Consider the following 16,782-nt stretch of genomic DNA (forward strand, 5'->3'; position numbering starts at 1 on the left):
TATGATTCTGTGTTTGACTGATCAAGTTGTCTCTGCTGGGTCTACTATGCTGAAGGTATTCGTCGGAACACGAGCAGCAAAATGACATCCCTGAGAAGAGGGTTAATAGTTTAATGAAGTTAACTTCTGGCTGGTGTCCTAAGAAGGCTTCATGTGCAGGCCTGTGGTCACCTCTTGTCCCAGATCTTTGTCTTTGAGACAGGACAGCCTTTTTTGCTTTGTGAGAAGTGACAGACATACAGAAAACACAGTCAAGTATGGGGATGAAGTTTTATTGCAGCCTCTCTTATGTGCAGACACCAATACTGGCTACCCTAAAGTTTGTAAAATGTTCTAATTTGTGTTATATTTAAATGAATGAGATTTGTATTTTCCTTATATATACACATACACATTCTTATATAAAAGTGTTTCGTATTTGTATTCTGGCAAGGCCTAAGTACTGCCATGATTCCTACATAACTATTACTTCTTTCATAACTATTTCTTCTTTCACTTTTAAAGCGTATTGCTCGTACCCAACATACCAGCTTTTTTCCAACAGAGAGAATGAGCAGAAGGACACTGAGATCACACGTAGTCACAAGACAGCAAATCCGCAGTTTGCAAGATGGTGCAGAACTTTATGAAGCAATTCAGAATGCATCTGATCCTGATTATATGGAGGTAACTCTAGATCCTGCTGGGCTAATTCTGAAATGCTTGTGGTGTAATTTACCATTTAGTACCTCCTGCTAAAATGAAGTATTAAATTACCATTTAGTTTTGTGGCCTTCCGAGATTTTCTACAGCATGCTTATTGCTAGATAAATTAACATTAAAATATTTTCAGAATTTTTAATCAAGGCTTATTGGAACAGATTAATAATATTTTGGATTGCAAAACAAAATGCTATTTTCTCTTGATATAAAAATCCAGGATATAGCACAATTAAAAGCTAACATTGCTTGTAATTTTATTACTTTGCTTTGTCTTGTGTATATATAACAACTAAATGCATCTCTCAAGTCTGAGTTTCACATGCTTACTCTTGCATACTGTTCACTGAAGTGTTTGAATGATTATATTGTCATTCCCTGTTCTAATTCAATCACAACTTCAAAGTGTTTATGCCTTTATTAATAAAGATGCAGGTGATTAGCCCCTGCCAGTAGTTAAACATTAAATACATGCGTTGCCTTTTGCAAGTCAGGGTCGCCGACCATTGTGAAGCCTAGGATCTGTGACTTTATTTGATAAAATATTATGCAGATCTGTGGTGCTACAGTTGAAAGCATCTGAATATTGAAGGCTGGGTCGGAAAGGTAACATTCCTGATGATGACTGTCCCAGCTCAGAGAGAGCAGCCTGCTGAGAGATGCAACTCTTTTTTTCCTTTTTTTCATTATTCTAGTATTTCTTGTTTCTTATGAAACAGGCAAGCATGGCTGTTCTATTAAATATCCACCTTAGTTATGCACTCTTAAGCAGGCTTCTCACCAATTGTCACATACGAACAGTGTATAACGTAATATTTAGACAACGGAGCACCAGCTGTGTACTAGTGACTCCTGTGGTGTTAACATACCTCACTTCAAGTCCTAGTAGTCTATCAGTTGAACAATAAATTGCTTGTAACAGATGAACACTTAAAGATCTAAAAAATCTTGACAGGTTTATTTTTTTATTAATAAAAAAGACACTGAATATATTTTCTGTTGATTACAGGGGTATCTCAGTGAAGACCAATTAAAAGCTTTGAATGCTCACAGGCAGTTGATGAATGATAAAAAGCAAACTCGGATACAGGAAGAATTCAAGAAGGCTTTGGAGTCAGCAGAACAGGGAGAAAACAGTTGTTCCAAAAGAGATGTGTGTACTGTATGGAAACTATGTGTGGTAGACTACAGACAGCAAGAAAAACATAAAGGTTAGTACTTGGAAAATTATTAATATCTTTTATCTAAACTCACCAGTGCAGGAGGTAGATTCGAAAAGTTTCCTGACATAGGCTACCTTGCACGTCAATATTTCCAATTTTATTTGAGTTCTGGTTTAGGGCTTTTAGGTGAGAAGGTGTGTTGTGGATTTGTTTTGTTTAAAAGCTTTCAGATAAGTATCGCACAGCTGATAAATCTTAATCTGGTATCGCTAGGTGCAATACTGAGTATCTGGCGTCCACAGCTAGAACTTCATTCGTTGTTAAAGGAAGGCAGTCGGTACAGAATCTACCAGCTGTCAACGTCACACTCCAAAGGAAGATCAGACTCAACTAACATACAATTAACAGCAACAAAGAAAACTCAGTATCTACAACTACCAGTAAGTTCTTCGAGTGCATAAATGTGTATCATTAAAATGCATCACATTCTATACGTGTTGTAAATACTTCAAAATTTTGTGTTTCTTCAGGTGTCGCAGGAGGTGCTGGTACAGATTTTCTTTCCGAGAAAGGCTCTAAAATTCACCAGTTTGTCAGATCCTTCTTTTCAGCCACCATGTGCTGAAGTGGATTTAGTCGGAGTTGTAGTTTCTCTTAGCAGAACAGGTACGCTGTGGACCACACTCATGTCCCCTCCATTGAATAAGCACTAAATTTTTATTATTTTTTAATTTCAAAACTCAAAATGATCTTGGTGTTGTACCTGCAGCTCAGGCCTGTGAAAACCTGCCAATACAGAATCATAGAATCATAAAGGTTGGAAAGGACCTTAAGATCATCAAGTCCAATCTACAGCCCTACACCACCATAATACAGCCCATCACCATGATGTGCTGGCTGTTTCGTCAAGAAAAACTACCTTCACTTATTAGCTCAGGAAGAATTCAGTAAGAGATGATCTAAGCTCAAGAGAAGCTTTTATTTTTTTCTATAAATGGTGGATGTGAGTTCTCACATCTGTGTTCAGAATCTGCAGAAGAACCATCGTGCGTGTATGTGAGCGCCCTCTTTTGCATAGCGTCAAGGAATGAGTGGAACGCAGGCACTGGAGCTCATGGGCAGGGACAGGTGGATAATTTTCCAAATTAAAAGGAAAAGCACCGTAGCAGTATTGGTTTTTAAGCACTGGAACACAGACCTTTCAGTTGATTTCTGTCATCAGTAGGGAAATAGTGTAGAATACGGATGAAGCACGCAACATCTGTTACCATGGAGATAAGCTGCCTTGTTACATTTATCAATTCTCTTTCAAGACACGCGTGTCTTTTATAGATACAAATTGTGGTAATCAACCTTCACGTAAAAGATTTTAGGTTTAATTCAGACTTTTTTTCCTTGCTTTCAGGTTTTGCAACTCTGGTGTACTTATCTGATGAAAGCTATAATTTAGTAGCAGTGAAGATCTGGACAGATCTCAGACACTTGGCTATTGAAGACATCGTTGTGCGCTGTTCATTCATTTCTGTAAGCAACCTTCAGTGGCAATCTGAATTCAGATCAGAAATTCCAATGCTGTTGGCTGGAGATCTTTCTATATTCTCAGCCAGCCCAAAGGAAAACTATCTTCAAGAGACGATGACTGAACTGAGAAGTGTGATAGAGGTAAGTCTGTAGATTTTTAGTTTAATGCTTAATTTTCATTACTGATGCATTACATTCTTCACCAAGGAGTCATAAGTACTGGTGAATCTTCAAAACACTGCACATGATGTTGAATTTGAGGGAATTTTTGGGAGATGGAGTAAGGTATCAATGCACTTTTCCAGGACAACTCTACACCTATTGAATGTCTTTTTGATTTATTTTAATTCAGCTCAGCCCACTCTGGTTTTAGGATGTGCCACACAATCTTCTCTGACTAGCAAAAAATATTCTACCTGTCAATAGAGAGTGTGTCCTGGACATTTTAAAAGTTTAAATTTACTGTCTTGCTCAGCAGAACATGGTCGGTATGGGATTACTGATTTCATTTACTTCTTTTCAATTTTCTAGCTGTGCTAAATAGCACATATTGGTCAGGCATTCTCACTTTGTAGTGAGAAATAACTTGAAGTATAAAAGGATTTTCTTCTTGTTAACAGTAAAAGGAAGGTGTGATATTTCCCTTCCTGAAAATTGCAGCAGTCTTCTAAGTTGTTGGTTTGATATAAAATAAACTTCTAGTGGGATTATGATGAGAAAACAAAAGTCCTAAATACCTCATTTAGGAGCATATAATACTTAGACAATTTCAAGAACAACTCTTGTAAACTCTTTTTTATAGAATGTGGCATCCTTTTGCTCTGATGCAGAAAGTAAATTGATGAATTTGCTACGAAGGAATCTCTCGCTTACACCCAGTTTAACTAAAAGATGTGGCCTGGAATGCCCCTCTCCTTCCTGCAGCCCAGGTCTTTATGCAGAGGATAAAAGCTTGGTAAGATTCGAGTAATGAGGAGGTTGGACTAGATGATCTCTAGAGGTCCCTTCCAACCCCTCACATTCTATGATTCTGCGATAATTAATGTTGTGCTTATACTGCCAGTACACCCAGTAAGGACATCAGCAGTTTTATACTGGTAGCTGTGGCGGGTGATCTTGCTTCTCAGTCTGCTCTAAGCGTTCTCTTCCGGGCAACGCCAGCTGGTTGGAAGCTTTCACTGGAGGGGGGAGGTTTAGGATTATTCCCCAGAAGAACCGTGTGACTGTTCTTCCTCCAAGCAGGACATGAAAACTTCCCCTTGTGGCCTGTGTTTTCACAGCATACTTTAAATAATCTAATTTTATCTTAGTAAAATGAATGATCCTTTCCCTATAGAGGATTTATCCCTTCCTGGGTCCCACTGTGAAGATGATCTGACATGGATGTCACTGGAAAGAACAATCTTGATCTGTAAAGTTTTCTTTCACAACACACTGCAGGTCCTACCTTTGTTCAGAGAATTTACCTCCTGGTCTTCTTTTACTAAAAATTGTTCACTGTTTCCAGGATTTAAAAGGGAAGAGGTATCACCTAGTAAATGTTTATATTTTATAGAAGTATTGACAAAAAACAAGTTACATAATACTCAAGTTACCCTTGAAATTCTTACTGGAGTGCAGTCAGAAAAATTTTTTTCCAGCCATTAGTTGCCAGGGAGGTGGAAACTCCCTGACATGAGATCAGTTTCTGGGCACTATATTTAAGCTTGTAAAGCAGCCTTTTCCATTTCAGAGAGCGTGCTAATATTTAATTCTGAAGGTTTAGTTTATACTCAATTAATAAATGCATTAAACAAGTTAAAACAAATGAGATATTAAAGCTGTTCCCTAGTTGAACATGTGCTTGAATGATCTGCTGTGCAGGCTATCTCATGTGTATTGTTATCTTCAAGTTTTTTGGGTCTTCAATGTTTTTTCCTTCTTTTTTCCCTATTTAACAACCTGCAGTAGAAGACTTGGCTCCTTTTTAAGAGTCCTTTGATTTCTTACTATCTGGGGCAGGAAAGTTCCCATACATTTAGCTTAGATCTCACAAAGAGAATGTAAATGTGCTGTCTGTAATGTACATGTCAGAGATGATTTATCGAGCATCAGTACTTGAAACAATAGTATTAGTCACCATCAGAAGACACCAAACTGATGTCCAAGTGTGACACGAATGCTGACAGAGGTTTTTTGTACCAGTCTTTTTCCCCCTTGTTTTGTGGAAGCAACTGAGGAAACTAATGAAATGGGACATTCTATTCAACATCAAATATCTCTTTTTAACTAGATCTCTTCTAAAATGGAAACAAAGCATCCAAGCCCTTTGTCAACCAGCACACCCACTATGAAACTTGTTGCACAAGGGTCAGCAAAAACACCTTCGTCGGCTGCAGTTACTGAAGAGCATCCCAAAAACATCAAAAAGAGAAAAGCCATGGACTTCCTCAGTTGCATACCTGCCCCTCCACCACTAACACCAATCTGTGCAAAAATTTCTCCATCTTTAAAAAAAGCCTTTCAGCCTCCACGAAGTTTGGGTTTACAGCACAGCAAGCCATCCCGAGAAACTAATCAGAGTATCGGTCATGTCACCCCCTGTAGAAAATTGAGAGAAACTGTCCATCTTCCCGAGAACGACCTGGTTGCAGATGAAGAACTTGCAATGATTAATACACAAGCGCTAATGAATAATTTAGCAGAAGAAAAGAAGATTGATTATGTAAATGAAAATAGCAATACACCAGCTACTGGTTTATCTGATGATCTTTTGCCCAAAAATAGTTCCAGGTCTACTGGGGATGCCAATAACTCATCAAAAAGCAGTTCTGAAGTAGCTGAGGCTCTTCAGAAGGATATAGAGGAACCTGAGGACTCGTTACCGGCCCACAGAGTGCTACGAAGAGCAAAACCCCGAAAATATTATTAAAGGCACATGTATAGTATTGTATATATTTCAAATTCAAATCATTTTTACACTTTGTACATTAAATCCTGAATGTAAATAATAAAGCTATATTACTGAAACAAAGACTCAGCAAATGACACTTCATCTGCAAAATAATTTGGAGTTCAGTAATCACACGCTTCTCAGACAAAAATACGTTGTACAATAGCACCAGTGTCGCTGAAGGTTTGATGACATTTTTATAAGCCATTGCTTTGATTGGATGTGTTCTTAAATTACAGCAGGATCTTTGTTTCAGTCTAAAGCAACCTGTTTTGTTACTCTCTGCAGTATTAAAATAGTCAGAAGCAGCACAGGGCAAAAATAAACAGGAATTGTTTATTATTAGCACACGTGATGCTTTAATTCTGAAATTATGCTCTGCAATTCTGGCATGGTTCTTGTGCTTTTCCCCTCAAACCTTTCACGTAGCACTAAAAGAGGTTTAGAGAACAGCTGTATTTGATTCATAGTGAGATGCCACGCAAAGGTATTAACGACAGATTGGTCAGTGTTTCTGTGCCGCCTCTCCTTGAAGAAGCACTTGAGGCTGCAGCATCCCAAAAGACCATCAGCTCACTCTTTGATTTCATCACAAGATCCTTCTGCTGGGAGCGAGTGAGTACTGGAATTCATTACTCTGTTCTCATGCATTTCAACAGGTGAAGCTTCTCAGAATTTGAGTTTCTCCACTGGAGAGGGAAACAGTTCTGCTACACCAGCTGCCAGCTCCACATTTTCTTTTGTTGGTTGTCAGGCTGCCCCTCGCCCTGCTGCTGGGTCAAAGGAGGGAGGGTGTTTCGGAAGAGAGACCAGAAGCTGCCCCTCAGCAACCTTTCAGGGGTCCTCTGCCACTCCCTTGGCTCAAGTCCTCGGCTAGGGGTGGCTCCTGTCACCGAGCTGGGTGCTCTAGCAGGACCGGAGAGCCGTCAGCTCGCTGGTAGTTCTTACACCTTTGTGCAGCGCTCAGAGCTGGGTTCCCCAGGCCCCCCTAGTTCACAAGTATGAGACTAACAATGCAGCTTGAGTAGAAAATGCGATTCATCTCATTTTATCTACTGTGCCCTGAAGACAGCTTTGCTTTTGCCCAGAAACGGCGTATTTCCTTATCCCTCTTGTACTTCTCTGCCTGCTAACCTGCTAGCTGAGTGGCAGCTATACCTGTATTTCTCAAAATCCAACGTGAGCTGTCTGCGTTTCCTACTGCAAAATAACTCACTACTGTCCTATGAACACTGCCTAGTAATCCTCGTCTACTTAAAAAATAGCTGCCATTGCAAATGCTGAATTTATAAAATGTTTCTTGCTGAGAGCATAATCAGCAGAATTTAACAATATAGATAAAACTGCAGGACAGCTGCTTTTCTCATCACCCATCAGTCAGCGGCTTTTCAGCACTTGGTGGTAGAAGCTGATTTCTCCCCTTACAAGATCATTCTTTCCCCCCCCTTCCTTTCTTAAGTCATTATTTTGTACTTCTGAGTGAGTTTGGGTATTGAATTCAAGATTGGTATATCAAAGCCTTGCACTTCAGGTATTCAGAGCTGCTCCTGTAGCCCTGTTCCTATTTAGAAGTTAAGCATTAACTTAACACTGATGTTTCCTTTGTAGCAGCCTTGGACCTGGACTTGTCTCAGGATGGGTTGAACTCCTATGTCTTGGTGAGATCAAGGGCTCAGTTTGGTGTTAAACGGCATCCTGTCTCCAGGCCAGAGAAGCCATTTGACCGCAGATAAAGCCAGGTAAGACCCGCATGAATCTGGGCAGCAGAGAGGTAGAGAGGGAACAGCAGCCGATGTTGTTACAATCTGTTACAGTGACCTTTTCCACCCTTCACTTTCTCTCTCTTAAAGCTCGGCAAGCATCTTGCTCCAGGCAAGATCGTGCGGGAAGACAGAAAAGGTTATACAGCCAGATATAAAGTATTGAAATGACAACTGCATGGAGAAGGAATTGGCCACATGGCCTGTAAAAAAGAAAGAATTTAGGAATGTTAGTGACAGAGCACGATGCAGGGGAAAAAAAAAAAAAGTACGCAAAAAGTGTGTGGCACAGCCAGTAAATTTCATCATGAGCTTGAATGGATTTCTGTGAAGGACGAGGGACAAAAGGGAGTAGAGCTGGTACTGGGGATAGTGCTCTTTGGTCATGTAGAGCTGTGAGATCATAATCCAGTGACAATTAGAGAGTTACAGGCAATAAAAGTATTTTTAAAATGTAGTAGAAAAATATAAGCATAAAAAAGCTTAGAGAAAAATGTAAAACTAGAGACTTTTGTACCCTGATAATTAAAACATAGTGAGGAATCCACCTCTTCAGCGAAATGACACATCGCCTGTACGTGCCACGTGTGCTCTTCTGTTTGAGAAGGCTGGAGCAGGGTTGGAACAGGCACCCATGCCGTAAGCTGCATTTGCTCCACGGGAGCTTCCCTCATCTCTGCTTGGTTTTTCAGACCGAAGAACACTGTGGAAGGTAACGTTGTGGTCGTACTGTTCTTTCATCTGCTGTATCTTTTGTCGAGGGACATGATGAACATTTCTTCTGTAGAGTCAACATTAATAGAAAAATACAAGTATTTAGCTGCCCATGTATTAGTGGTTATGTTAAGCTTGCCAAGGTTCCTGATAATTTCAGGATAACGGTTCTTGTCCCCACTCATCTATTTCTAGCCTTTTTTTTTCTTTTTTTTTTTTTTTGCCAAATTTGTTCTTCACTTCACCTGCTTCTTAAAAATGTTTTTTCTGACTGCTGAAAAATGTAATGCAGGTATTTTTTGTGGGCAGCCAGCACATAAGAAGTTAGACTAATGCTTAGAAATGTAGGCCAGGTAAGAAAGAGCTACATAACAGACCTGTGCGTTACTTTACATTGGTTTTAGTGCTAAGTGCTTGTTAGCCTTAGGATGAGCTTTTCTAGATCTGGAGAAATGCTGACCAGGGCCGTAGACAACCCAGACACTGACTCATAATCAACAAGTAGAGAGGTCGAAAAACCTGTTGTTGCTTTGTCTGAGCGTAAGTGGTGAAAAATCATCCCTGCTGTGGCTCAGGCTCAAGCACAGATTTGTAAATGACAATTTTGAGAGGGAGAAGAGGATGCTTAAAGATGCAAAGCTTTCTGGATAGACCACTAATGGCATCAGACTTTCAAGACGTTAGTGGGAATTGTTCTTCCAAAGACGACCAGGGGATTTCTGTTTGTCTGTGACTTTGCGAACTCTGAATATTTTTGATTTTGCCATTCCGCTCTGCAAGGCACAATTTGTGTTCTAAACCAAAGTTTTGTCCTGCACCCATATTTTCAAACCCTGGTGTTGTGCAAAGCCTGTGTTGCTTGACATGCTTTTTCCCCTGATGGAACTAAGGTGCAGGGTGCCAGCCGCAACACCCCACTTGTGAAGCCGACTTGTTTCAAATGAGGAATAAAACAAAATACAAGGTAGCGAGTAGCTCTGCCTATACTGAATATCTGCAAAATCTGCCTCTGCAGCGATGCCCTACAAACAGCTCCCAGCTGGTGCTGGTGAAGCAAGAGCTGACACTCGCAGTTGGCTGCCAAGGCCGGTGGTGTCCTCAACTTCAGCCCCAACACCCTGTGGAGCACGTGTCGTACGAGGAACGGCTGAGGGGTCTGGGGCTGTTTAGCCTAGAGAAGAGGAGACTGAGGGGAGACCTTATCGCTCTCTGCAACTACCTGAAAGGAGGTTGTAGCAAAGTGGGGGTTGCTCTGTTCTCCCTAGTGGCAAGTGATAAGACAAGGGGAAATGGCCTGAAGTTGCACCAGGGCAGGTTCAGGTTGGATATTAGAAAGAATTTCTTTACTGAGAGCCATTGGAACAGGCTGCCCAGGGAGGTGGCTGAGCCGCCGTCCCTGGAGGTGTTTAGGGCATGGATAAATGTGCTGAGGGACATGGTTTAGTTGTGTTGATAAGGATAGGACAAAGGTTGGACTCGATGATCTTGAAGGTCTCTTCCAAATGAAGGTATTCTATGATTTATAGGCTATTTTTTTAGGATATATGAAGAGAAACAAGACTGGTCTTTCTCAGAGCACACCACTAAAATGAGAAGCTGTCTGCAGTACCAAAGAGATAAAGATGTACCTTGTCAGTTCTTGAACATTGAACTTCCAGGGTGTATCTGGTTCTTGGAATACAACTTCGTATCTGTTTTCACGTGCCTGAAGAAGGATACAGAAGTTTTAGAAGTGTGGCTGCGGAGCTCAGGAGTAACCAATCTGCCAGATCGCCCTAGACTTTATCTGGCTAACAGATGTATCCTGTGCACCAGGAGCCAGAGAGAAGACAACCATCAAGGTGCTGGTCTGAGTACCAGCTGCTTCATGTCCATGTAAGTCAAAGGGTTTGGGTCTCCCAGCAAAACTTGCCTTAGCACTGCCCCCAGTCGCTGTGCCCCATGGCAGTGGCGTCCTGGCACCTGGAACTCTCTGGAAGTCACAGATGGTTAGAGAGCCACAGGCTGGCCACACCATTTTGGAGCTTCTGGGAGTGAGGTCAACACTTAACAGTTGTGTTATTTCCAGCCACTGAGCCTCATTTTTTTTAAGGCAAGGCAACATATATATACATACATATATTATGCACAGCCCATAACTCAAGAACAGAAAAGTGAGTATAGTGTTAGCAGACAGGCCATATTATGAAACTGTACTGAAAATATTGCCCCCTCTGCCAGAACTCTGGACAAGAGATACCCTTGTGCTTTCGAAGACTCTTTGTGGTGTACTTTTCACAAGCCAAAAGCTAAAATTGTCAGTCATATCTTGATATACGTGTCAACAAAGAGTTTGGGAGCTCTTCATTTCATGTCACTGCTGTGAAAGGGGATGACATCCTGATCGCCAGAAAGTAACAGGGCAAGTTCAACAACAGTTAATCTTTTCAAATAATTTTGCCTTCACTGAGCTACCTAGCTGAGTAGATAAAACTGCAGTGCCAACTCTGCCCTTACTTCCTCACAATATCAATCCTTAACTATAATTAGAGAACAAAGAGAAAACAGAAATAATTTTTTTTAGCCATGCTAAGAACTGTTTCAGTCAGAGAACCTCTTAAATGTCATAGCTGAGCATACAAAAGCGATAAATCAGAGCTTTCCCTACCATCATCACATACGGCTTCATTTCCCAAGCATGGATGTTGGTATTATCAATAATAACCGGGCTTTTCCCATTCTTCATTGCTTTGCGTGCTGTAATGTAACACATTATGTAAAGCTCAAAATGCATTAATTAACAGACTGAGATAGGTCTTACTAGCCCCAAAGTGTCCTTTCTTTGCCCACTGCTATCACGCTTAGTTCCCCACTGGGCTTGGGTTTGGAGCTACCACTCAAACACGAGCAGAGGTCAGTGCCCAGCAGGTGCTCTCCCAAAGGAGGTGATGCAGCTGCTGGTTGTGCTCAGGAGTAACATCTGAAGCTCCCGTGTTACACATTTAGTGGTATCACAGCACTGGGTATTTACCACAGCTAAAAATGACTGTTATTTGCAAAAAAAAAAAAAAAAAAAAATCCCTGTTATATGATCTCAGTGCCATTGCTAGAAATTATTTCAGAGCACAGCTGAAAAAGCATGTCGCGCTTTTCTCTCTGAAGTAGAGACCTGGGTTGTGTCATTCTCCAACTTACAATTAGGTTTTCAAGTTTTCCTCCTGGCTATCACTAATTCTCCCCTGTAACACCCCCTCCCGAGTCAGGGCAGATATCTAGGAAGCTCCAGTCCAAAGGATGCGGTGCATACAGCCGTGCTGAGCCACTGCTGGGCTGGTATTTGCAGGCCACCTGCTGTTAGGGAGCTTCAAAAATGCTACCTATTAGTCACCATTTTATTTTCTAAAGTAACATCTACCAATCACCAACAATTTTTTCATTTCTAAATTTGTCTCTTGTAAGTCAGAAGAAATAAAATCAGAAGTAGTTGATGAACCAGCACCCCATGAACTGCAGCCACTTGGAGATATTTTAATTTTGGGGGCTAAGTTTAATGACAGACTGAAATGCAAAAAGCCCCAGATCGAGTTCAGTCACCTCTCTTCTGGTTCCATTTGTGTGCATCCTCTAAGAAGTCAGGCTCAAATATGTACACGCCATCTACGACAAAGAAGTCATCAGTACTAAGAACTACAGCACTGGGATAGTCACGTTTCAGTTGTCTGAAAAAAAATAAAGAAGGATTAGTACAGCCTAATGCGTGCCTTTAACAGAGACCATTAAATCAAGAGCCATATGAATGCTCTGCAAAAACGCAGAGTGCTTCATTTGAAAACCTCAGCTTCAAGGATCCTCCTCTTGTAGAGGTGAGTATTTTTATTTATTTTCAGCTTTTAAACATGTTCTATAAACAAATCTGAATTGCCTAGACTGCAGCCCCGAATGCAACAGATCCATAAAACCAGTCCCCTGTGGTCAGTGGAACAGGGCAAACCCCTCTCTCCCCTCTGACTTGTGTCCCACAGCGATGCTCATTCAGACTCCAAATGCTCATCCTCTGCCTGTCCTTAGAGAGCATAAAAAAAAAAAAAATCTTAATGCAAAATTGTGTTTCCATTTGTGTGTAATCCAGACTTCTCTGTGCCCACAGACAGAACTGTCTATCTTTTCCAATTAAGGGAGTGCTGGGGCAGGAGGGAGTCTCTGCAAGAAGTCAAGGAGAGACCATGGACTCATCTCACTGCTCTCTGTCTCCCTAAGGCCCAAACTGAAAAGAAAGCAAGGCCCATCGAGAAACCTCGCGGCTCTCAGACATGAAAAAACGCTGCCCTGCATTATCTCACACGACACGGTCTCCAGTCTGTGGGACACATTTCAATTTCCCCGAAAAAATGCTTCTCTTCCATCCCTGTAAGCTGCAAAACAACTCTTTCTCAACACCTGATCGAATTGAGCAACAGCAAGGGAAAAGGAGCCTCTAGGTTATCAACAAAAAAACAGACACAGACCAGAAAAGGCTTAATTCTGTCATCTCTAGCTCTGCCCTGACCATTTACTTCCCAATTTTACCCTAATCTGCCCACTAGCAGCAATTCTTCACTAGGACTGCACGTTGCGTTTAGCTGAAAAAAAGCCAGCTTCTGGCTCTGCCTCCAATGTAACTTCTACTATCTGCTGATTAATTAAGATTATTTTGTGGTAGAAACCACCCCACAGAGATTCACGTCTGACAGGGTGGCCAGGACTGGGCCACCATTAGGGTTAGCACCTACATGTCGTTACCTTCTAGCTCCAAAGAGATATTTTATTCATATTATTGCTGCCAGGCAAACAGATCTAACGAAAGTCATGTTGCAAACTGTTAGCAAACAGTCAAATTATTTTGGCTTGCATTTTGGTCCCAGGCAAAGAATTCTCATCATGGAAAGCATGGGAGCATCTAATGCTTATCTGGTTACTCCTGTGTTGATAAACTGATACACGCAGCTCTCACTGTAATTCAGCACCTCACCTTTCCCACTGCTTTACCCACCTGCATAACAATCTCTTCTCTACAAACTGGCGGTGCTAAAATATGTATCATCCCTTTAGCTACTAACAGACAGACAAAATTGTACACTAATAACAAGATCTCTAATTGTACACTAATAACAATAGATCTCAAAACTACTTCTTTTCTTGCTCAGTGCTTCTTTTACAAATGTTCTCGACCTGTGCAAATTTTAAAAATTATTTTCTTAGCATGTACCTCACTAAATTTTTAACAGATGTAAGTACAGCCAGAGGAGAGCTTTGATATTAACCCTTAAGCAATCTAAATAGTAAGTGATTATCTGTAAACTCAGTCTACTATCCTCACAGTCTTCGTAATTAAAGTAGATAAAACTTGAGCTTTAAAGGAAGAAGAATATGGCACAAAATGTGCTAAGAACTATGAATTACTGTCAGATTTGCTACACTCATACCAAACAAACTGCTAATAACAGAAACATAAGGAAACACGAAATGGGAAAAAGATGGTTTACCTTCTGCTTATTTAGCTGGTTTTAACTTGTGACTTTCTAAAACAACCAGAGAGTCACTAAGGATTACGACCATTATCTGTAACCCCCTATTACCCAGGAAGCTGACAGAAATCCCATTTCTTCTGTCCCTTAAAATTTCAAAGGGGATGTAAATCTCTTCAGTGCGTTCCTTGAGAAATAAGTGTTCTGCAGTCTACGCAGGAACACAAGCTGGTTTCCAAGAAAGGTTTTACATAATCACTTCAGGCTCCTAATCCCTGTACACAATAAAAATGCTTCTATTTTATCAAAACATGCATGAGCTATGCAAAATGGGAGGACCTGTGACTAGTGTGATTAATTAATAAATTTTGAGCAGCACTATAAAAGGAAAGTTACAGATCACCGTTAGATCACTAAGTGTAAAGCATACAAAGGAGGAGAAGAAAAATGAAATCTCTCTGCAAGATCAAAAGCATCTTGATCTGCAGATCTTGAAAGCTCTGTATTGTGATAAGCGGTATCTGTCAAAGGTTTGGCATTAATTTGCCTACTCAGGACACAAAATTGCACAGGGTTACAGCTCTCTGTCTTGCAGTAGATACAAAACAGGGTGTGCTCTGTTATCTTGCTAAAGAAAAGTTTACGGCTGTTTCAGAAAACAGAAAGAATAAGAAAATAAGAAGAGAAAGGGGGGTGTTTTCTCTGCTTGCAGTATATCTCCCCAAACTCTTTCTCCTCCTTCCGCAAGGCAAAGAAGATTTTCATGCCAGGTGTTGGATCTCATTGGATCAGATCTCATTAGATCAGCTGATACGGCTGGGAAAAAAAAATGGTTTCATAGGCTTCTGCCCTGGAGTTCTGACACAAGAGCAGCAAACCTCACGTATCTACCTGCAGCCCCCAGGAACTGACAAAGCGTCTGGAAACCTGAAGCTGTGCAGAGGCACAAGCTTCGCTGTCTGCTCGCGGAAGCCTGGGTAGCAAGGAACGATGTGGTGTCCTGGTTGGCACTGGTGCAGACTCCACCTGCTGTCTCACCCTGAGCAGATTGATGATGGCTGCTGTGATTAAAAAAAAAAAAAAAAAAAAGAGAGAGAGTATCTTTCTGCTGAAAGTACAGCTGTGCTTCTGTTCGACTGCAGTAGCATTGTAACAGCTGCCTCAGTGAACAGACAGGTGGTTTTAGAGTCTCCTGCTTTACTCATCTGAAGATAAGTTCCCAGAGAATCATAGAATCAATCATAGAACCATCATAGAATCATAGAATGTGTTGGGTTGGAAGGGACCTTTAAATGTCACCTTGTCCAACCTCTCGGCAGTGAGCAGGGACATCTTAGATCAGGAATGATTTATATCAAGTCTCCTTTCTTTCCAAATAGTATCTTCAGTGCTTTCAAACAATCATTTCAGATTTTAACTGTATATATAGACAACAAAATAATTACTCCATGTTTCAACTAGCTGGATGCATTAGAGTACTTAAAAGAAGTCTCCATCATCATTAGTAATATCACTGGAAATAAAAAAAAAAAATCCATAATGGTATTTCATAGGCTGTCCCGTTTTTCCATCAGAAAATTTGAAAATATATCAATTTCTGATTTAAGCCTAGTAAGCTGATTGGAAGGAACATTTTCAGTGCTCAGACAGCAACAGAACGGTATGCCAGGCAGGTCCCAGAGCTGGTAAATTCCCAAGCTACTTCCAATGTAACGAAGATCAGAACACCTATGTACCAAAATCAAGTACAACCACTCGCTCTGGTCACTCTTCCTAACACAAAACTTTCCCGTGGTGTTGGTTTCAGCGGAAATCCAGAGCTATGAGATGTGGAGCCCGTGCCCAGCCCTATCAGCGGTCTGCCATGGCTTGCCCTGAGGACTCTGCCCTGGTGGGAGCCTGCCAGTGGATCCCTGCACTGTGGGCAGAGCACACACGTGACTTCATGTCTCACCTGCAGGGGACGAACACATTGAGGAGAATCACCTGAAGTGGCTTTATACAAAGGTAAATGTCTATAATGTTGCCACCTGGAAGCAGCAGCTGCAGAGCTGAAGTCCGTGAACCCTGTAGGAGCTGCAATTCCGCACCAAGGTTGGGGTGCTGGTAACAGCGGTAACTGCTAGATCGATAACATAAAGCTTTACATGAGTTGTGCACCATTGCAATCAGTTGTAGAAGAGCTGGAAATACAGCTACTGCCCAACAAAGAGTCTGCTGGGGAAGCAGGTACGAGCTTGCACACAGCCTATTTGTTGAGGGTTTTTTATACGACATTTTTGGAAGCTATACCTGCTACTGCACCTCAGGTAACTGTTTCCTTCACAGTTGCCTGGGTGTGATCAGGAAATCTGTCCTGTGAAGTCTAGAGGTTGGGGCGGGGGGTAATGCATCCAGGAGGAGGGTCCTACAGGTGCCTGATGAAGGCTCCTGGAAATGCAACTCCCAGCTGCCCCTCTTGTCCTATGTACTTCTGCTGGTGGTGACATACTGTGACCAGCTAGAAGGAG

General features: G+C 41.3%; 2 protein-coding genes across 2 annotated transcripts in view; one reads left to right on the top strand and one right to left on the bottom strand.

The window, feature by feature from the left end:
* Window positions 1-6,294, top strand: part of BRCA2 (breast cancer 2, early onset) — a gene marked incomplete at its 5' end in the record, with an annotated part of 36,650 nt that extends 30,356 nt beyond the window's left edge. Inside the window, 7 exons of the mRNA XM_009869240.1 lie at window positions 545-666; window positions 1,709-1,910; window positions 2,136-2,302; window positions 2,393-2,528; window positions 3,268-3,524; window positions 4,186-4,338; window positions 5,656-6,294. Coding sequence (XP_009867542.1) covers window positions 545-666; window positions 1,709-1,910; window positions 2,136-2,302; window positions 2,393-2,528; window positions 3,268-3,524; window positions 4,186-4,338; window positions 5,656-6,294 — 1,676 coding nt within the window. The remainder of the gene's footprint in view (window positions 1-544; window positions 667-1,708; window positions 1,911-2,135; window positions 2,303-2,392; window positions 2,529-3,267; window positions 3,525-4,185; window positions 4,339-5,655) is intronic.
* A 2,333-nt stretch (window positions 6,295-8,627) lies between these two features.
* On the bottom strand, window positions 8,628-16,549 carry N4BP2L1 (NEDD4 binding protein 2-like 1). Its single transcript, XM_009869241.1, has 5 exons — window positions 16,227-16,549; window positions 12,363-12,487; window positions 11,437-11,525; window positions 10,418-10,494; window positions 8,628-8,856 (listed from the first exon to the last, which is right to left on the bottom strand). The coding sequence occupies exons 1-5, from the start codon at window positions 16,547-16,549 to the stop codon at window positions 8,628-8,630; spliced, it is 843 nt and encodes a 280-aa protein (XP_009867543.1).
* Window positions 16,550-16,782: the final 233 nt, after the last annotated feature.

Source organism: Apaloderma vittatum, unplaced genomic scaffold, assembly GCF_000703405.1.
Source record: "Apaloderma vittatum isolate BGI_N311 unplaced genomic scaffold, ASM70340v1 scaffold18965, whole genome shotgun sequence".
NCBI lineage: Eukaryota > Metazoa > Chordata > Aves > Trogoniformes > Trogonidae > Apaloderma > Apaloderma vittatum.

Coding starts and splice junctions, on each gene's coding strand:
- N4BP2L1 (XM_009869241.1), bottom strand. CDS start 16,549: ATGTCGTATAAAAAACCCTCAACAAATAGGCTGTGTGCAAGCTCGTAC. Junction 12,488..16,226: donor AATGTGTTCGTCCCCTGCAG/GTGAGACATGAA, acceptor ATTTTTTTTCAG/ACAACTGAAACGTGACTATC. Junction 8,857..10,417: donor AATGTTCAAGAACTGACAAG/GTACATCTTTAT, acceptor TTGACTCTACAG/AAGAAATGTTCATCATGTCC.